Here is a 22,107-nt window from a genome sequence, read left to right on the forward strand (position 1 = left end):
GTAACGATGTACTCCTCAAGAGTGTTGTGAATTTAAAAACTGTGCTCCCCTCAGGGTTCGAGGTGTTCGTCTGATGTGGTCATGCTGGGAGAGATGATGTTTGGCTCGGTGGCTATGAGCTACAAAGGCTCCACACTAAAAATCCACCAGATCAGGTAAGACTGGGGAGAACGGCTGATACCGGACTTACAGTGGACTGTCTCATGGAGTAACATAGAGTTAAAGGAGGATGAAGGCCAAATTCCACAAGATCTGTTAACTTCCACTGGATCCGCTCCGTTGTGTTCCAGCTATTTAAACCTCAAACACAGCGTAGGAAGGGAAAGTAACATCAGAGAGAAGAAGAAGAAGAGGAACAAGAGATAATGGAGAAGTTGTAGTCGATGAAGTAGAAAGTAAAGAGTCGAATGAGGTCAGACGTGACGGACTCACACACGTGCACTCATCCTGATGATCTTTGCCCCTTTGCTGTTGTCATATCAGGTCACCACCTCAGCTGATGCTGAGTAAGGTGTTCACCGCCAGGACGGGAGGCAGTGTGTACGGCAGTCTCAACACGTAAGCACAAACACTTATCACTACGGACACACCCACTTTATGAGTCCCACAGCAGATCCTTTCATATCCAGGAACACTCTCTTCTCTTCATTTCTACAAATCTCTCCACATTATTATAATAATAATAACTTTATTCATAAAGCACCTTTAAAAACAAATGTTTACAAAGTGCTTTGACAAACAAAGCATGGTTAGAATAACAAAGTAAAGAGGAGGAGAGGAGGAATTTTAACAATGCAGAACAGAATACAACATGAGGTTAAAGTGGTGAGACAATAGACCAATAAATCATTGTTTCAGAGGTTTTTCAAGGATAAATATATGAATGAAATAAATAAATAGATAGATAGATAGATAGATAGATAGATAGATAGATAGATAGATAGATAGATAGATAGATAGATAGATAGATAAATGAATACATGAATAAATAAATGAATAAATAAATAAAAGCTTCAAAAGGACAATAAAAGAGGTTTTCAGAATGAGAGGATGACATCACATTGGGAATTTTAGAAAAGGAAAAGGGTAAATTAGGATCATTAAAATAAAAATATAAAAATAAATATAAACAATATATAATCAAATAAAATAATCAAATACAATTTTTTTAAATTAATTAGTTGGATAAAAGTTGAAAATAATAATAAAATAGAAGTAAAAGCGGTTAGAAGAAAGAAGTCACATAAAGGCAAGTCTGTAAAAATGGGTTTTAAGATGAGATTTAAAAGATGTCACTGACTCCACATGTCTTATCTCCTCAGGAAGGTCGAGTTATTCTCAGTATAAGTCTACATAATAATTGTTCTTGCAGTTATCTTTAAGTATGAAGCACAGAGGTGCATGCAGTAAATGTTAAGTGTAGTTATTATAATGTGTAACCTGATTTACTTCCTCCTTCTACAGGTTACAGGACAGCCTCGAGTTCATCGGTCAGGACGGCAACACTCTGAGGCCGGATCAAAACACCGGGGCCAGCAGCCTCCTCGGTAACATAGGTAACCACAGAAACCCTGTGACACAACAGCCACACTCCTCCTTTCTCTTTCTGTTCACGTGTGAATACAAACTGATCATATCCAGCTACATGTACAACTTGTGTTTAGCTTTTTATATCACCTCAGCAGATGTCTTTGCTCTTATATATACAAATAAAATACCTTGATGGGAACAACACCCTGAAATATTATCAGTATTTGGAGTTTGAGATAAAGTGCAGCTTCATTTGATGTTTTAGTTTCATTAAGAGAGCTGACTTTATTTGGTAAAACTGACATTTTCATCCTCTTTCTGAATTTAACATCCTGTTTGAGTGAAACCAGCTCTCCTCTCTAAACCTCAGGAGAGATGGTGACACATGTTACGCACGCCTTGAAGTGCAGTTTCTACTGTCGTCCTATCAAACAGTCAAAGCAGTAACCCTCTGCTGCTGTGAGTCACCTGGGGCTTTACAGAAACTCCTGATGACTGTTCTTCTCTTGATGATGTAGATCCATCACACACATTACATGAGTAGAACATCAGAGTGAAGAACATGAGGAGCCGGGCGATTTCTGTGCTTATGTGAATCTTCTCTGCGTCATCCTCACAGAAAAGACAGACTTCTAAACTTTGAAGTGATGATTTGATCGTCTGTGTTTCCTGTGAGTGATAACAGCTCTCTGTCTGTCTGACGGATCTAACAGATGTTGGTTATTCTTTCAGACTAAAAAAAAAGCTCATTTAATTGTTAACTTCAGAATATTCTGACTACAGGAGGCAACCAGCTTTCCTCTGTACTCATTCACTAACCATGGTTCATGTTTTTTTGTCTCTTCCCCTCCTCCTCCTCCTCCCTTTCTTCTTCTCCATGTTTTTGTTCATGCTGCGCAGGATTTTCTCAGCTCTGCAGCCCTCGACGGGCCTTCTCTGAACAGGGCCCTCTGCGCCTCATCAAGAGCGCGTCTTTCTTTTCAGGTTGGCGCTTTAAAAACTGGCCCTGACTGATGTGTGCCAGTTGCATGCGTGTGTGTAGGCTGTAGTTGTGGGCAGCACTAGTATCGGTACAGGCTCTGACTCTCTGTGGCTGCATGCCTGTGCGGTGATTCTTACACTAGAAGTGGTAGCACTAGTCATAGCATGCGATATCACAGCATGTCTGCAGATAACTCGGGTCAGATGGAAGCTGTGAGAACAATTGTTTGAGTGACTCCATATCAGACAGATTTGGTTTAGTCTTCATCAAAAGATTGAAATAAGAGGGTCGCAAAATATCTACACATATGCAGCTCTTTCCCCAGCTGCAAGACTTTCCTCCTAAGAATAATCCATGCATACATTTAATTTAAAAGAAGTGGTTCACATAAGATTAGGATTGAGCTCATAAAGTTTACCAACTAGCCTTAAAACAAATCCTCCAGCTCGGTCTGACCCAGGCCTGCAGGTGTGCACACAGGGACGGTGTGCATGGGTTCTCTCTGGTGTAGGTTTTTTCTTAGTCACTTGATTGTCTTCTTATCTTTCTCACTTGCACTTTTTCAATCACCTGTTCTTTACAGTGACTCTGATACTTGGGCATTAATTTAAGCTTCATGTGTTGTTATGTTAGCTTTCGTTTGCAGCTACACAGTGACCAACATCCTCTCTACCATCCTACAGTTACTCAGAGTCTGCTGTGGTAAAAGTAACGGGTTATTAACCGGCTACTAACTTAAGATACAAACAGATTGATTAAAGATTATTATTATTATTATTTATTCTTTAAAGTTATATTTTTGGCTTTATATTTGAGAGGACAGCTGAAGAGAGACAGGAAATGTGGGGAGTAGAGAGTTGGGGAAGACATGCAGGAAATGGTCGACCGGCCGGGAATCGACCGGCGACCCCTGCGACGAGGACTGTAAGATAAGAGATAAGATAAGATATTACTTTATTGATCCCCCGGGGGGGAAATTCAGTTGTTACAGCAACCCAGACATAAGTACAATCAAGAAAGAAGTTTCAATAAGTACAAAATAAGTACAAAATAAAAATAAAAACGAAATAACATAAAATAAAATAAAAGATAAAATAATAAGTAGCCTCTCTATGTGGGACGCATAGACTGCTAGACCACCATACCCCCTATTTATTCTTTTTAACAATATATTTATTGAGTTTTTTAGTCATTTCCAAAGACACACAATTACAATTAAAGAAATTCTAAGGAAAAAATAAATAAAATATATATACATACACATGCACATATATACACATCTATACAATAAAGGGAAAATCTTAAAACAAACAAACAAACAAATAAACAAACCTTAATTACAAAATGTTACAACATTATTATTGTCTGTATTAAGATAACCAAAGGGAGTACATTGCCATAGATGATTTGTTACTCACAAATATTCTGTCTGAAAACAGTTTCTGCAAAAACGACCAATATAACAGACATCGCCAACTCTTTCCCAGCCTGGTTCAATACGTGTGACAAATCCTTATCCTGAAGAAAATTAATGAAAAGGCCTCAGATACCGTCAAATAATTCTCGTTTGTCCTTAAGTGTATATGTTCAGACATTTCATTAACCCCCCGTGTAATACTCGGCCTACCACTGTTTTTCCATGTTAATGCTATTGCTCTTTTTAGCCTGTAATATGCAGAGGTCTACAAAGACCCATTAAAGATTATTTTATTGATTTAAATTATTTATGTTTACAGTTTTTAAAAATAGTCCCAGTGATTCTATAGTGATGGATTCTTCTCTGCCTGTTGCGGTGGATTGAACATGAACCTGTCCTCATTCAGCTCTCCTTCTTCTCTGAGCTCTGAGGTTCACACACCTTTAAAAATAAACACATGTCACAACTTTGACCCCTGCTGCTATCATCACCACCGCTCAGGGTTTAAGTTTCTTTGTAGAGATCGCTAACCTAAAGTTTCTCTCACCTGCTCCTTCATCATATTGATGGACAGGATCCAAGATGTAAATGTCTCTGGTGTTGCTCATGTTAGTGAAAGTTAATAACCATCGTCAAGGGACCAATCAGAATCAAGCATCTTACTCCCAGCAGTCTGGGAGTTATAATCCCATCTGACTGAAATACTGTGTATAGAAGAGGAGGAAAACACAGATATATCTCCCCCTGACCCGCCCTTGAATCAACATTTGATTTCAACATAACACCAACCTTGTTGCCCATGTATCATTCACCACTGTAAACTAATACACTGAATTTTCTCCTGATGAGCTTTTTGATCAGCTTTGTATTTTTATAACAGATCAATCATGATAAGCACACAGATTATTTGAATCTGTGAGTGTAACGATGGTGAAATGCTGCTGATCACAGAGCTCCTCTGACAGAAGCATTCAGAGGTTTTCCTCCCTCTCTTGCATGAGGGGTAAAACTTTGACCCTTGCTGTCATGAAATGGTTAGGTCCAGAAAAAAGCCTCCTCCCTGTGTAACACTGGGTACCAACAATCCTGTTTCAGACACCCTCAGCTCGGCACGCGGTGTGTGTCTCTGTTTGTTATGCAACGTTGGTATGGTCGTAAAGCGCAGTGTGCCTGAGGAGCTCGTACGCACAAACACTGAAAGTTCATGTTGACTTTGCTCATTAATCATCTCAACTGCTGCCTTTGTGGTTTCACACCTCGCTGACATTTTTCCCATTTTACCTCCAAGTGTTGACACGGGGATATTTGAGACGGAGCACACAGACGCAGTGACGTGAGCCGTGTTCTAGTGTCCGTTAGAGAAGGTTACATCAAAGCTGCAGATAGTGACCGATAGTGACGAGTGAGGCAGGAAGTTTTGAAGTTGTGACACTTCCTGTTTGTGGTGTTACAAAATAAAAGGTGGATTGAGAGCATGACGATAAGTAACCATAGTCCCACACATCAGCTTTTATTTCTGTGACCTCACATCGCTTTTAGACATTTCATGTTATCTCTGCTCTGTGGCAGAGCCTTAGACTCCTGATTTTAAGTCACTTTAAAATTCCACCAGATCCGTCTCCGGTCCGTCACAGCACCAGATCTGATAGGTTTCTATTCTAGTCCATGTGTTAACTTCCACTGGATCTGCTCCGTTGCGTTCCGGCTGTGTCACCAGATCATATTTCACTTAACTACAACAACAAACCAAAGTCATGATGAGCGGAGCCAGGCCTGGAGTCAACAGGTCAGAGGTTTTCAGAGGACCAGAAAGACAACATGGATGAGGAGAGGAGGAGGAGGAGAATCCTTGATTCAGTGATTACAGCGGGGAAATGACTCCAGCTGTCTGGCGGTCCAGTGGGTGTTGACGGACGAGTGAGCACGGAGCCGGACAGTAGCGGATCAGGGACGGACCGGACACGGATCTGGTGGAAGTTGTGTGTTAGTGATGATTAGAGCGTCCTCAGCATGCCCTGTGCTCTTATTTTGGCGGTCACGTTAACAGTTCCTTAATGTTGTTTATCCTCTGCTCTCCCTCCCATCCTTTCCATCTATATCTGACCTCTCTCTCTCTCTCCTTCTCCTTCACCCTCCTCTTCCTCTCTCTTCCTCCGTTTTTCCTCCAGGCCACAGCCACCCGATGGACATGCCTGGCCGAGGGCTTTACGATGAGAGAGACAGCGGAATCGCCAGGTCAGGTAGGTTAATGAGACTTGAAGGCAAAGCCTGGATTAACCTACACTCTCTTTCAGCTCTACAGCTCTGAATCAGGTTATAGTTGACTACGAAGATGAAGCAACAGAAGAGATGAAGTGTAATCCAAAAATTCCCTCTTTCTCTAAAACATCATAAATCTTTGCTCTGTCGTGAGAGGTGAAGATAATGAACAGGACACAATGTCTGACTCTTCTCTGACTCCCCTGCTCGGGGTCAAGGGTGCGGACACTTACATAAGACAACCTTAAACTGGTTCTACTTAAGCTTCAACTTCACTGACGAGGCATGCAGACGCACATGCGCACGCTTTTCCATTCATTTAAACCTCTCGTCTTCATCGAGGCTGATTGGGGTGTGAATGGAAAGAGATTACGAGCAGAACAGGAAGAGAGAGAGCGATGATACTCCTCTTTCCAAATTAATTGAAGTTTTAAAGATCTGAGAGCAAGAGGAGGAAGATGATGCAGCACATGAAGACTGTGTGGAGGTGTTTACACGGCCTCCAGGGTCCGGGAAAGCTTGTGTAATGGAAACTGACCCCTGCTTTGCCCCCCCGGCCCTCCCACCCCTCTCTCTACAAACACTACCATGCCCCACTGGCATGACTGGTATGAGAGGAATTGTGCTTTCTGCTCAAACCCGGGTCACATGCAGAGGATTAAATATAGCAGCTCTCAATAGCCGCTACTAGTAAATGAGCTTCTAACTCAGGACTCTGCTCTCTGTGGTTCAGCTGGAGAGATCTTAATCCAACTCTGACTCTCACACATATAAACACTTACCTCTGAGACACAGAATCATCTCTTCTGTTCACTTCTGTCACAAAACAACTCAAAGTTTTAAACTCTCAGGAACAATCCTCTCTGGATACTCACTCCTCTGTGCTCGCCTCGTGAAGATATCTCCCCGTTATCTCTTCACACGAGATCACACACCGTCTAAACGCCTCATGTGATCATTGATCAGAGCCTACTACATGGGCTGTAAATAACCCTGTGATCAGGGTGTGTGTGTGTGTGAGGATGAATGCTATTACCATGCCAGTCTGGTGTAAAGCCAGGTTGTTCAACAACAGCAGCATGTGACTGTTAGCAGCTAGCTGATATTAGATCTCATATGAAAGCTATTCAGTAATTACAGGCTGTGTGTGGTGAGAGCGAGGCGGGGGCAGAGGGGCGTTGGGATGTCTTCTGTGTTTGTTGGGACATTTTAAAGCTCTGTGATGTGTGTGTGTGTGTGTGTGTGTGTGTGTGTGTATGTGCACAATGCATCATTCAGAAAGAGAAAACCCCACGCTCTCGTTATCTGACTCACTCGTGTCCTTTCCTCCGTCCACCTCCATCCTCCTTCTTTCCATCCCTCCGCCCGTCTCTGCAGCGTCTCTGAGCAGCCTGTTGATCACTCCCTTCCCGTCTCCTGGCTCCTCCCTGACCAGCAGCTGTGCATCCAGCTACCAGCGCCGGTGGCTCCGCAGCCAAACCACCAGCCTGGAAAATGGCGTCTTCCCCCGGTGGTGAGAAATCTGAAATCACACAGAACAAACACATCAATGCAAGACACAGTTTGAAACATATTAAACACTGATCAAAGTGCTAACAAGTAAAAAGAAACCTTCAAATATTGACTTGAGTCTGTCATACATGAGCTTTGAATTCCTAAAATGCAGCTTTGGAGAGATGGGAACACACGATAAAAAACCCCTCCACTTCCTAAACTCACACACCCACAGGTCCCTCCCAAAGGCTGACCTCCCTCCCTGTTCAGGTCCTCAGTCAGGCCTCTGTACACTTTATCCTGCGAGGACTTCCTCTGAATCCAGCAGGCAGCTGGGAAAATGACACACACACTGCTATGCACTAATAACTACACAGACACACACGTAGCTGTGACTAGACAGGATGCTGTGTTGGCCTGTCGCTGTAAATGCAGCTGAGCGCTCTTATCTCTCAGCTCCAAAGCATCTTGTTTACTAAACACAAGAGGAAAGAGGGACGAAAGGAATACTAACTAACAAACCTGTTACATGCTGACACACTTAGAATATTTGTAAGATGTTGGATTATTACTTCAATCTGCTGCAAAAGCAGAAGAAAACACTGAGCATAGGAGATCACTAAATTAGATCCGTGAGCTAATATGTAAGGTTACACCAAGTGGCAACCTCTGGTCTTAAAATATGAAGCCAATGCAGAAGTGTTATAAACTGCAGTTCCTTAAGCGTCCACTAGAGACTGGCTGCAGAAACACAGGAAACCACACACACACCCATTCAAAGAGACGATCTTTAGAGCAGAAATAAACATGTTTACAGCCTGGTTCAAAACATGAGTGTAGTCTGAAGAGCTCATTCACGGGGTGAATTTATTATAACTCTTTATTTTTGAAGATACTAAAGTTACAAGTTTTGCCCAAATAAGGGCGTGGCTGACTTGATTGACAGGCGGGAACACTGTAGCTGTTAGCGAGGAGGCTAAAGGCCCGCCTCTTTACCTCACACTAGCTCCACAGAAGTTAGGTTGAGTTCAACATTTCCAATATGGCACCCGCTGATGATCGGCTTTAAAACAGGACTTCAGGAACAGACAGGTGACGTCACGGAGACTACGAACATTCATTATACATGGCGTTGACTGTCTTTGTACCCCGTCCTCCTCAGGTCAGTAGAGGAAAGCTTCAACATGTCGGATGAAAGCGGAGGACCAAACCTCGGCGTGGCAAGAAAGAAGAAGATCGCCATCGGAGTCATCTTCATGCTGTCCCCCAACACGGAGGAGAACAACCGCTTCCAGGATTTCTTCTTCTCCCACTTCCCTCTTTTTGAGAGTCACATGAACAAACTGAAGAGCGCCATCGAACAGGTCAGTTTATTGATGTGTTTCTTCCACTGTTGCTCTCATTGCTTCACTACCCATCATGCACTTCAGCGGCCGCTTGTTTTCTGATCAGCGCTCTGATTGACATTATGGAAACAGACCTGTCAGTGAGATCTATTTAGAAATAGGATATGAATACTTCTTCAATGTAAACCTTACACCCTCTGCTATTGTAATAAGTATCTGTCACATTGACCGATCAATTGTCATTCCTCATATATCAGCATTACTGTTTACTGCTGTCTGTGGTTGGCACCGTCTAATCTCTGGACGGCTTCCAGGTTTACCCTGCAGCTCTCCCCCTGCCCCCTTCTTCTCTTCCCCCCTCACAAAATACCTCGCTCTACCTTTCATGAAACTTTGTCTGTGTGCTTCAGTTGCCAAATATCTGACAGCCATGTGTGTTGTGTCACTTTCAAGGCCATGAAGATGAGTCGGCGGTCAGCTGATGCCAGCCAGAGGGCCTTGGCTTACAGCCGCATGGTGGACGGCCTCAACGAGTTCAGGTTGGGCAACAACACACACTTACCCACGATGACCCACACATGACACCACGTTTACTTTGTGATTCTCTCATGATCAAGATAGTTTACTCTGAAGGAAGTGTTTGCATCCACAGTTTACCTTACCTTTACCTGAGGTCATTCTGCAACACGCAGCAGGTCGGTTCAGGTCTTTTCACTGCATGTGACCCTCAAACATTGAGCTCCAGATCACGCTGACATTCAGTTTATGTAGTTTCAGTGTTTCCACGTCATAAAGATGCAAGAAAAATGTGACATTTAGAGTCTCTTTGGAGGAATGAGCATTTAAAAATCTCTGCACCAAGAGTTTGTGTGTTATCCGTAACCGTCTTTCTGCGCCGCACATAAAGAGATGTTTTCAGTCCCTGTGAGTAAAGGAGGGCAGGCAGGACAGGGTGCAGGGCAGGCAGGTGTGATATATAGTGAAATAAGAGGTTAAAGGTCTGTAAATGTGTCTCTGTGTAGAAAAAAACAAGCTGCTGCAGCTCTGGGGAAGGATGTGGTAAAAAAGAGGCGTCAGCTTCACACACTACAGAGGACAGGCGGTGTTACCTCAAAGAGTTACATCTGCTGGACTCGAGTTTAATCAAGTCAAATTTGATTTGAAGGAATTTTATTAAAGGTCTCGCTGTGTTGACTTGGAGTTGCACAAACATTCAGCTGACGCTCCGTGCTCCTGAAAGTAGGTCACCTAGTGCCCATACTTCCTCCGAGTTACTCTAGTTATGAGGTAGCTTTAATGACCTGAGAACTCATTTGCACGTACCTTTAATTTCAGCGTTGCATGCTGCGTGAAGTTAGAGAGTCACCAACATCACTGGAGTCCTTTGGCTGATGATACTTCATATTCCCAGGATACCTCATCAAGCTGGACAAAATAAGCATCTCAAAGACTTGTTTGCTTTTAATACTCCTTATGATCACTCCTTATGTTGATGCATAACTGCAGTAAACTTACCCAGAATGCACCACTGTTAGATTATACAACAATCACACTGTTGAAATGATAAAGGAGCCTTAAGTTCCTGCAGCACTGATCTGATCTTCTGCTGCGATCACTAACTGAGGAATCGTTGTTGATGCGTGTGAGGACAGTTTGAAGCTGGCAGACTCTGCTGGATGTGTTAATGAATAATGGTTAGCATGTGTACAAAGCTCGATAAGAGGTGTGGAAATATGTTTGGTGAAAAGAAAAGAGGAACACAAGGTTCCCTACCTGTATTGTGCAAACCACAGATGTTGCATTACAGCTGCAATGCATGCTGGGAGTTCCTACTTTTGTGCTTTGGTTGTAAAATGTGTCAGTTTCTTCTGAATTGTGCAATAAATCATTACATCACGCAAGTCCTGAGCAGCGGGGGTCGAGTTTCTCTCGTCACGGCCTCGTTAGCAGATTTGTGAGACTCCCTTGTGAGGTGGCTTTCAGCTCCTGGATTTACTGTTCTGTGCTCTGATATCGTGCACACACACACACACACACACACACACACACACACACACACACACAAACACACACACACACACACCTTGGTTTTATGCGCTCTGGTTTTCATCCTAATTAAACGCCATTCCCAACTTTCACTCACCACGCGCACACAGGCCTGGCAGCTCCCAGTCTGAGGTCCTCTCTGCTGCAGTCATATGCCTGTTGGCAGTAGGCCACAGCAACCCAAGCCTCCTGAGTGGCAACCCTATCCACCTCAGACACTGGCCATGGGCACCAGAATAGTAAATACTATGTGAGTACCAGCAGGAGGAACGCTCCTGAAAATCTCACCTTCAGACGGCAGCTAAATATAAGCAGAAGCACCTTTGCCATTAAAGGGGTTTTGACTTCATGGAACATTACGCGAGGAAACTGGAAGAAATGCATTCGCTTGTGCTGCTTTGACGTAGTTGGAGGGCGGGCATGCACATACAGCCACGCATGCTGGCAAAGATAAGCTGCTCACTTAGCAGAGGCATGTGAACATAAAAGTGACACCAGCCTATAACAGGGCTACGTGGAGGGGGTCGCAGTCTGAGTCCAAGGAGGAGTTCTCAGAGAAACCTCTTTACAAGACTCAGACTCCCAGTTTACCACTCAAACTAAAAGGAGTGCAGTTATGCTTCTTTTAAGCACTTTGGCTTTAAATATGCACCAAATGGAAGAACTCTGCAGACTAGTGATCACTTTCAAACTAGGGATGTGACAGAAAAGAGGAAAGCTGACGCTTCTATAGCAATAGCAATTTTATTTATAAAGCACATTTCATTACACATAAGTTCAGTGTTTCCAAATGGAGTAAATAAAAACAGAAAAACAATAGATACACCCAACATACATCAGACACAGCAATCAAACAATGCTGCACATGCATCCAGTCACAACAGTCATCATATCATTCATACGCTTCAGAAAATTAATATGTTTTCAGTCTTTTTTTAAAAGTGGAGACAGTAGTGATGGACCTGAGGTCAGCATGCAGTTTGTTCCAAAAAGATGGATCACAGTAACTAAAGGTTCCTTCACCGGACTTTGATTTGACTCTGGGTGCATTTAAAAGACTTCCACCTGCTGACCTAAGGATCCTGGTTGGGTTATACATGCATCTAAAATCATCCTGCAGGATTGACCGATCACACATCTTAGTTTCATGTGAGGGATTGAACTGCAACGTTTTTAATCGTCCATAACTTGCAGTAAAAACATGTCTGATTAAAATCTCTCAGGTACACACAGTGTTAGGGTTTGATAAGCACACAAATGTTTGAATTGCCGCCCTTCAAAGTAAAGTCATTAAATCCAGCATTTTTACTTGATGCATCAATTTAATTTCACATCACAGCCGCGCTCTGCAGAGTTCACCTGAACAGCTGCTACTAGATCTCCTCCTCGGCCTCAGAAGGTGAATGTATGCCGGACACGGTGGAGGGTCGAGTGGAGGTTAAAAAAAACGCTGCATGTTTTAAAATGTAGATCTTAACCAAAGAGGCCGACTCTCTGACACTGTTGTTGTTTTCAGCGAGCTCTGTTTAAAGGTGTTGGAGGTTTCAAATTTCGTGAATGTGGTGACGACTCTCTGTGGAAAACTTTAAAGCTTGGACTTCTCTTAAAACTTGAACATCTAAAACATCAGAGACGCTCTAACACTGATACCTCGTGAGTCTGTGCTGCATCAGGTCATCAGTGAAAACACTCTGCATGGTCCCAGCATGCAAACACAAACAGAAACACATGGCGTAGATACAGTGGAGGTTTCATGGTCTTAAACTGTGTTTTGGAAGTTGGTAGAAAATCAGCAGCCCATGTTTTAAACTAAGAATTCAATGAAATGATCGGTCATGTCTGCAGCCTGGCTGACAGGAAGGGGTAAAGGGAGTTGGAGATGTTTCAGCCTGTTGAGTTACCAGTCCGCCTGTGATTTATGATGCAGCAATCAGTGTTTCCAAAAATCACATTAGAGTCTTTTGTGAGTTTCTTAAGCACTGCTGCATGTAAAGACTCGCTCCTGCTGAATCATCTCTTAAAAAGAAAATGCAAAACAGTTTCAGGTTTCAGAAAGTAAACACACGACTTGAGATTGATGCAGCTGTTGTGTGTTTCAAGGACTGTACATGAAGCTTTTTGTTTCTGTGCACATGCAAACCTCCTCCGTGTTAACATGTTGGCGCTAATCAATCTACCTACCCTGACTTCATGCATGAGTTCCTCTTCTTGGTAACTTCCTCGTGCAAACACAGACCACACATCAGCTTCCCACTTTCTCTGGAAAAAGATCACAAACCTAAAAATAGCTTGATTACTGGAAGACTGGAATTCTACTGAAGGTCACTTTCACTGTGTGACACCTGCGCTGACTCTCAGCATGCAGCCGGTCTGCATCGCCGCGGCCCCCGGGTTCATTCTCGGTCACATAGTTTGTGTATGTGCTGCAGGACCAGACTTGTTTACAGCCTGAGATCTATAGATTAGATAAAACAGAGAGAAGAGCACCACAGTGTTGTTATTGATCATCAAGGGAGGGGTGAAAGCTGGTTATGTTTATCACACTGTGCTGAAGAATGCCTGTGTTATGTAACCTCAGTGTGTGTTTGTAAGGAGTAAGGGTAAAGCACATGAAACAGAAATTCCTCTTCAGTGAAGGAACACATGTTTTGTAAATATCTGAGCTCCAGCAGCTGCAGCCCGTCTCTGAGAAACGCCTGATTCTCCACATTCCTCAGGCTGCAGAGATTCCCCTCTGCCCCTGTGTCAACGCTTGGCCCGCGGCCGAGACATGCTCACCAACAGGCCCCACGCTCTATGGAAACTCCAGTCCTCCTCAATGGACAAATGCCTCAGCTGAGCCACATACAGATGGACATACACACAGGCACAGTCGCACACTGTACAGAGCGAGAGAGGCAGGGGGTTGTGTGAGAGTGCGCACAAGTTTTGCAGACTGTTACAAACACGCACTCACACAGCCAGGGTCTCCCGTGGCCTCAGAGCAGACAGTGAATCTCTGTGAACTGAGATCTCTTTTGTTTACCCCGAGAGACAATAACGCGCCTGTTCTCTCTCTGTCTGTTTTCTATCTCTTCCCCTCCTTCCCTTTTATTCTCCCTCTCTCCTCCCCTCTTTCATCCTGCTGTACCTCCTCTCCAGGATGACCATCTGCGACCTCTACACCATGCCCCGCGTGGCCGAGCCCGTCTGGTTGACGATGATGTCTGGAGCTTCAGAGAAGAACCAGCTCTGCGGTCACTTCATGAGGGAGCTCTCCCTGCTGATGGAGCAGGCCTCCAAGAACCAGTTGAGTGTCTCACACCTGCTCCGCCGTCAGTCAGGGACTTAGTGGAAATATTACAGATAAGAGATCTTTACCAGAATGTGTTGCTAAAGCAGAATTTAAAGTGATGAGAGCAGCTGAACAGCATGAAGGCAGAAATCAAGCAAACCTCCAGAGAGAGAGAAAGTCTGCAGCAGAAGAACTTACACGCTCCTGAACATGCATATCTAAAGAAACACACATGTAGCTTCACACAAACACAAACTATCCATTCATGCACATAATCTGTGGCCTTTTTCTTTGTAACACACACACACTCACACACACACACTCACACACACACTCTTTGCATTTATCCGTCAGCCACAGAGAGAGCTGTGAAAGAGAAGATCCCTGCCAGGCTCTAATGACTAATTGTTGCTGTTACAAAGCCTCGTCTGCTGATTGTACATTTATGAATTGGTAGCAAGGTTTTTATTGAACATTACACCCGTCTTCAGTTTAGTGTTTTTAAACTGCTTCCTGAACTGAAAACACTCAGGACACCGGATGAGGACTGATCCCCGGAATATTAAAAAGATGAGAACGTTTCAAACTTTGATCTCTGACGGAAACTCCAAAATGTTAGAAGCTTTAAAGATAAACAAAGCAGCTAAAGTCAAGTTAACTTTATTTATATTGCATGTTTAAAACAACAAATGTTGGCCAAAGTGCTTTAGAAGCTCACAAGTCCCAGAAGACAACAATAAATAACATATTTATATAAAAGGAGAGAGGAGGAGGAGGAGGAGGAGGAGGAGGAGGAGGAGGAGGAGGAGGAGGAGGAGGCCAAAAAGAAGAGATGGGTCTTCAGTTATGATTTAAAACGTTCAGTAGTCGGGTCGGTCGTATCTGAAGTGGTGAGCTGCTGCAACGGTTTGATCGCCCCGGGTTTTTTAAGTTTTGGGCTCATCCAGGAGCAGCTGGTTGGTCGAGCTGGAGTATAAACATGCAGCCAAGTAGGATGGTGCCAATCCATGGAGGACTGGAAGCTAACGGAGAGAGAGCAGCACAGGTGTGATGTGCAGCAGCGTCTAGAGCAAGAGGCGCTGAATGGACGACTGCTCTAAGCTCACAGAGTTAAAACAGTCGAGCCGAGACGTTATAAAGGCAGGTATCACTCTCTCTACATCTTTGGGAGGGAGGTAGGCCTTTATCTTAGCAATCAGTCTCAGCTGGAAGAAGCTGACTGAACAATAACGGACAATTTCCACCAGATCCGTGTCCGGTCTGTATCTGATCCTGCAGGTCGGAGTCCTCTGGATCAGATACACAAGACTTCCCTTTGTGCCGGATGCCGGAGCACGACGCATCAGTCTCAACAGAGCAGATGGAGCGGGACAGGAAGTCAGGTTTCACCAAAACAAAATGAAAACATCCGGTTAATTTTCAGAATAAAACACTCTGTGTTATCACCAGATCGTATTTCACTTAACTACAACAACAAACCAAAGTCATGATGAGCGGAGCCAGGCCTGGAGTCAACAGGTCAGAGGTTTTCAGAGGACCAGAAAGACAACATGGATGAGGAGAGGAGGAGGAGGAGGATCCTGGATTCAGGGATTACAGAAGGGGGAAACCTCGGTCACATGACTCCAGCTGTCTGGCGGTCCTGCTCCGTTCTGCGTTCTGAAATCAAAACCAGTTGGAGTTGACGGACGAGAGAGCATGGAGACCAACCGTAGTGGATCGGAGACCAACCGGACACGGATCTGGTGGAAATCCTGTGTAAGGCTCTTAACCGAGGAGTGAATACTTGTGAGAGGGTCGAGAGTGCTCCCATCCAACTGTTGGAGGTGTTCCAACAAAATGACTCAGTCTTTGTCTCATTTAGGTTTAAAAAGTTAAGCTTAAGGTTTTATTTTATTGTAAATGATCAACAAATGTCCTGTCAATCGGCATAATTCAATTGTTACACGCTTTATGACCCCAAAAAACCCCTTTGACCCTGCAGAACTCAGGCTCAGCTGATTCTGTCCTCGGTCTCCTCGTGTTCAAAGGATGACATTAAAAAGCCAAAGTTAAACTTTTGCACAAACTTATCATCCAGAAATCAAAGACGGTGTGTTTTAGTAAACATCTGGTCTCTGGTAGTTCCTCATGTTCTCTTAATCACTGGCTCGCTCTTTGAGTTTGAACCATCAATATAAACCGTCTCCAAGGCAGCGATCAGTGTTCCTCCCTCTCTGGTTAAGATAACGACCACGTATCGACCTCGACGTGACTCTGACTCAAAGCGTCGCGTCTCCCAGGCAGCCGTAGGTCGTACTGTATCACAGCAGTGGGAGGAATGACGGGATCCCCGCTGCAGTCACATCTGTGCTCCGGCACGTGACTGAACTTGAGCACAATGACGTGTGGAGTCATGAGGCAGGAAGGGAAGTAGACACTCGAGGCCTGGACTGAGAAGTGAATCACTCCTGAGGAATGTGTGCGTTCATACGTGTTGGTGGAGAACAATAAACGCTGTCTTGCTGAACTGAACCAGAAACTCACGTCTTAAGTTTCCTTGTAATGAGGAACATGTGATCTCACCAAACCAGGCCGGAGGGAAAGTTAGAAAGCGTGATGTCGGTTTGAAACGTTTTCTTTCTGCTGACCACCTTTGGTGTTATTTCAGATTCCTCCCCGCGTTACTGACGGCCGTCCTGACCAATCACCTGGCCTGGGTGCCCACCGTCATGCCCAACGGACAGCCTCCAATCAAGATCTTCCTGGAGAAGCACTCCTCCAAGAGCGTTGACATGCTGGCAAAGACGCATCCTTATAACCCGCTCTGGGCTCAGCTGGGTGAGGCAACAAAAACAAACACACACACTTTGTTTTTGTATCATCTCAAAGCACCCGAGGGGTTAGAGAGCCAAATCAAACATCTGTGTTTGGCCTCTGAGCGGTGCTGCTCCTCTAAAGCATCAACACAAGTCTGGACTTCACCTTCTTCTCTTCATGCTGATTCTTTAAATCCTGATCAGCTCCTCGTCTTTGTGTCTCGCAGCATTTCACATGAGTGTCTCCAGGTGTTGAAATGAGGATATAACAGTTTAAATTAAAAACTCATTAATATCCTTTAAATGTGAATATTCATCTGTTCCCTGGTGAGAAGTTGAGAACATGTTTTTGTCCTCCCTGGAGGCTCGTTGCGTCAGCAGAGATCATTTCAGTGAATAGTTCTGATTTTAGATTTATAGACGCGTGAAGCAGGTGATGATATCCTATAAATACACAGATGTCTTAAGGAGCATGTTCAGTCGTCTGCACTTTCACCTCAAGTGACAGAAAACAAACACACACAGAGTGAGGTCACGGTGACACCTGGTGGACTGAAGTGGTTACTGCATGTTAGAGCTTTGACGTTCAATCAGGAGGAAAGAGGTTAAAAAGGTTGAATTAGAAATGTAATGTCACCAATCAAAGTCTTTAAGAAGATCATTTAGGAATGTTGAATTAATTACTTTTATAAAATATCCTCATAATTATTTGGGAATGGGTTATTTTTTAATTGATTACCCAAATTTAAATATCTATTATTTAAAAGTCAGCACATGGGTTTAATCCATGAGAATTTTTTTATTATTATTATTATTATTTTAATTTTTTTTATCTGGGTTTAAATCTTCAATTATAAACAAGAAATCTTAAACATGAACATCCAGACAACAAGTAAACATAAAGAGAAATAGGGAACAAAAGAAAGAAACTAAATAAATACATACATGAATAAATAAAAACAAATCAATAATTTATTTATTTATTTAATGTATATTGTTTTATATATCTATATATATATATATATATTGTAAATTATAATACAACTTGGAGGATAAATAAATAATAAAAATGATATATACAAATAATGATAATAATAATAATGTCATATTTATTAATTTATTAATTTGATTTATATATATAAATTGCAAATTATAATAAAACTTGGAGGATAAATAAATAATATAAATGATAATAATATATTTATACATTTTATTTAATTTATATTTATATATATGTATATTAAAACATTATAATAAATCTTGGAGTGTAAATTTATATATATGTATATTTTAAGAATTACAATAAAACTTGGAGGTTGTCAGATCCTCTGTTTTGTAACATGTTGTGATTTTTCATGTGTTTTTCTTCTTGTTAAAATATTCTATAAATAGCCATATTGAGTCAAATATATTAATCTTCCTCTCCGGTTTCATTTAATTTTTCTAACTTCTTCACTTCATCGCTCTCTGAAGTTTGATAATCCAAAGTGTTTTTATGTTTCCAGTTCAGTCGTATTCTCCTTCTCTGTTCTGATAAATCTTGAGTCCCGATCAGTGATTCTCATACCTGTTATATTCTGTGTGCAGGAGACCTGTACGGGTCCATCGGGTCCCCCGTTCGGCTCTCGAGGACGGTAGTCGTGGGCCGCAGACAGGAGCTGGTCCAGAGACTCCTCTACGTTCTCACGTACTTCATCCGCTGCTCCGAGCTGCTGGAGACTCACATGCTGGACAGCGCCGAGGACGAGGCCATCGTCATGCCCGGCTCGCTCATCACCACCTCCTTAAGGAAAGGAGAGGTGGAGGAGTCGGACTACGTCCTGGTCACGGTCCACAAACCCAGCGGGGACTACTTGTCCGAAGGGACGAGACAGACTGAGGCGGAGGATAGCAGCTACCCCTCAGACAACAGCCTGCAGAGCAGCGCATACACAGACACTGAGATGGAGCAGAGAGCCGGGGACACGCCCAAGGAGGAGGATGAGGAGGAGGAGGAGGAGGAAGAGGAAGAGGAGGAGGAGGAGGAAGAGGACAGCAGTGAGAGTCAAGGGTCCAGGAGCAGTGTGCTTCAGTCGGGACACATCCAGGGGAACAACCCTGATACCAGGACTACAGAAACCTCTGAACCGGGGGAGCTCCGCAGAGAGTCCAGCAGCCCGCTCTCCACTGAGACTCGACTGGAGACGGTGCTGCGTGTGGGCTCAGCGTCCCCCAGAGAGCAGGTCCCTGTGCTGGATACAGAGACCAAGAGTGACCTGAAACCCACTGTCCTGTCTACAACCCTTCCATCAAGTCCATCCACGAGTCCTGGAACAGCAGAGAGTCCAGGCTGCGGGTCAGAGGCCGTGACGGATGCAGGCGGCCAGCAGCGGGCTCCGTCGCCTCCGGGTCTCCCTCTGGAGAAGAAACCTCCGGACAAGAAGCCGGCCGCTGCAGCGCCGGTCCCCATCACCGTGCTGATGGCTCTGAGTCTCACAGAGGAGGAAGAGCCGGCACCTAAAGTCACTTTCCAGATCGGGGCCTCCATGTCCCCGGAGTCCGACACCGAGAGCCGCGAGAAGAGGGTGGAGGAGGAAATCAAAAAGCACAATAAACACCTCAAAGACAAACACCCGCTCCACCAGCAGCTGCTCCTGCACCAGCAGCAGCTGCACAGAGGAGCAGAGTCCAAGACCAGCAGCCGTGCACCAGAGGACCAAAGCAAACAGACCAAGGCCGCTCCGCCCCTGCAGCGGGTGTCCAGTAAGATGCCTCAGTGGAGCCCCAACTGTATGGACGACTTCGACGAGTATTTCAGTCTGGAGAACCCTGTAGAGACCAGGACTATAGACCATGTGGCCAAACGACAGAAGGCCAGCACCACAGACAGTCTGCACAAAGACCTGCTGGACCCCTCGGGAGTCCAGCGGTCACGGGACTTAGGGGCTCCGAGTTTTCAGGGCGGAGTCCGGGGTTTGGGTTTGTGTTTGGGAGCAGGGAGTGGAGAGGTCGGGTCCAGCAGGAGGGGGGACACGTTGCTGGATGTCCAGAGGAGGTGCAGGTGTGGGTCCACGGACTCCTCGGACACCTGCTGCTGCAGGGGCTGTTCTGCCGAGCAGGACAAGGGGCTCCTGCTGTCCGTCCCCGTCCCCCAGGACGGAACCAGCAGCTGCAGCAAAGAGGACCAAAAGAGGAAAACCGCGCCCCTCAACGACTGGGAGATCCCACGCAACGAGAGCTCGGACAGCGCGCTGGGGGACAGCGAGAGCGAGGAGACGGAGGACTGGCAGGAGGAGGTGCTGGTCCCGTTCCCTGGGTGAGTACAGGATCCACACATTAAGGATAGGGTTAGTGATGATGTCCTCTTCTTTTAAAGAACATGATTCATGCTGCGTTTCCTCTGAAGGTCTAAGCTGGTGGAGAACTACTCCAAGCCAACCATCGCTAACTTCGGACGCTCTCTGTTCGGAGGATACTGCCCCAACTACGTGCCGGACTTCGTGCTGCACGGGATGCCCAGCGACGAGAAGCTGAGACAGAACCTCATGGCTGAGTTAACCCATGCTGTTCAGGTAAAGAACCAGAGTCCCCTATGATCAGAGACAGGAGCAGGAATCTGAGTCTGCATGCAGGATTGTGAAGCAGGTGTTTCTGGTTTAGCCGTTTTAAGCTCTCACATGTCCCGGTCTTTGGAGTTTGACTTCATGCATAGACATCAGAGAAACCCCGCTCTCTCCCTCAGCTGATCCCTCCTCTTCTTGTCCCCTCCAGCATCCAGTTTTGGATGAGCCCATAGCGGAGGCCGTCTGCATTATCGCAGACACAGAGAAGTGGACGGTTCAGGTGGCCAGCAGCCAGAGACGAGCCACAGATGCCAACAAGCTGGGGAAGGAGGTCCTGGTGTCCAGCCTGGTGTCCAATTTATTACAGTCCACTCACCAGCTCTACAAACTCAACCTGTCGCCCAACTTTGTACGTGACTCCTCTCTGATCCTCTGCTGCATGTTAAAGACGTGACGTACAGAGATGGACTCTCTCTCATCCACTGTCTCCTCTCTCCTCCTCAGTGTATCATGCACCTCGAGGACCGCCTGCAGGAAATCTACTTCAAGAGTAAGATGCTTGCTGAGTATCTGAAGGGCCAGACACGAGTCCATGTGAAGGAACTGGGCATGGTCTTAGGGTGAGTCTGTGAGCTTTATATTAAAGCTGCTGAGTAAGGATGTAAGGATATATCACAGGACGGTGAAACATGGATACAAATAAGGGTGGATTAAAATCCATTCAACAACATGTGTATCTGATATTATCTTTAAACAGTAGAGGGCGCTATCTGCATTATACTCCTCTTGTCCAGCATCCTGAAGTCTCTTGCTCTCTCGTCCCTCGCTGAGTGGAGGTGTTTGAAGTTTAAAGCATGTTTCAGAATCAGCTGACTGAAGGTGTTGCTGTGTTGAGTGTATCCTCACATCCCTCCTGCTGAGTTTAGATATTTGCTTCCTTTGACTTGAGGAGCTGAAATCTTCATCATGTTTTATTTTAAGAGGTCGAGGATCTCTTCACATCCTGACTCCTCCTCTGTCATCTTTGCAGGATCGAGTCCAGTGACCTCCCCCTGTTAGCCGCGGTGGCCAGCACCCACTCCCCTTACGTGGCCCAGATCCTGCTATGAGACTCTACGGCACCGAGGTCCTGAGGAGTGAGCCGCCCCGGGAATCCAGTGAGTCCGGCCCCTGAACCTGGACCTGCTCACCCGGGCTGTACGGTATCTTTGGTGCACTCGGACCACAGCCCCCCGCCCCCCTTTCTCTCTCTACTGCTGCTGAACGAGGTGTAATGCTGCTGTTGCACCACAGGGGGGAACTATAGACCACTAAGCTCCAGATCCAGGCCCGCTCTGTGAGGTGGACCCGCTCCTGTTGTTTGAATGTTTTCTTTTTACGACAGGACTCTTCTTTTATTTTTGGACACAAAGCCAAAGA

General features: G+C 44.9%; 1 protein-coding gene across 2 annotated transcripts in view; it reads left to right on the forward strand.

Annotated features, from left to right (window-relative positions):
* The window catches only part of fnip1 (folliculin interacting protein 1), a 45,326-nt gene that overhangs the window by 21,060 nt on the left and 2,159 nt on the right, over window positions 1-22,107 (forward strand). The window contains exons 4-18 of one of the 2 annotated variants that reach the window (XM_034683494.1): window positions 55-155; window positions 484-558; window positions 1,465-1,556; window positions 2,431-2,514; window positions 6,098-6,169; window positions 7,566-7,701; window positions 8,845-9,046; window positions 9,482-9,567; window positions 14,216-14,362; window positions 16,999-17,168; window positions 18,734-20,441; window positions 20,532-20,697; window positions 20,897-21,097; window positions 21,193-21,308; window positions 21,719-22,107. The exon at window positions 21,719-22,107 is cut by the window's right edge and continues 2,159 nt beyond it. In XM_034683494.1, coding sequence (XP_034539385.1) covers window positions 55-155; window positions 484-558; window positions 1,465-1,556; window positions 2,431-2,514; window positions 6,098-6,169; window positions 7,566-7,701; window positions 8,845-9,046; window positions 9,482-9,567; window positions 14,216-14,362; window positions 16,999-17,168; window positions 18,734-20,441; window positions 20,532-20,697; window positions 20,897-21,097; window positions 21,193-21,308; window positions 21,719-21,797 — 3,435 coding nt within the window. In that variant the 3' untranslated portion in view covers window positions 21,798-22,107. The remainder of the gene's footprint in view (window positions 1-54; window positions 156-483; window positions 559-1,464; window positions 1,557-2,430; window positions 2,515-6,097; window positions 6,170-7,565; window positions 7,702-8,844; window positions 9,047-9,481; window positions 9,568-14,215; window positions 14,363-16,998; window positions 17,169-18,733; window positions 20,442-20,531; window positions 20,698-20,896; window positions 21,098-21,192; window positions 21,309-21,718) is intronic. The other variant, XM_034683495.1, reaches the window with a different exon arrangement.

This window comes from Notolabrus celidotus, chromosome 5 (assembly GCF_009762535.1).
Source record: "Notolabrus celidotus isolate fNotCel1 chromosome 5, fNotCel1.pri, whole genome shotgun sequence".
Taxonomy (NCBI): domain Eukaryota; kingdom Metazoa; phylum Chordata; class Actinopteri; order Labriformes; family Labridae; genus Notolabrus; species Notolabrus celidotus.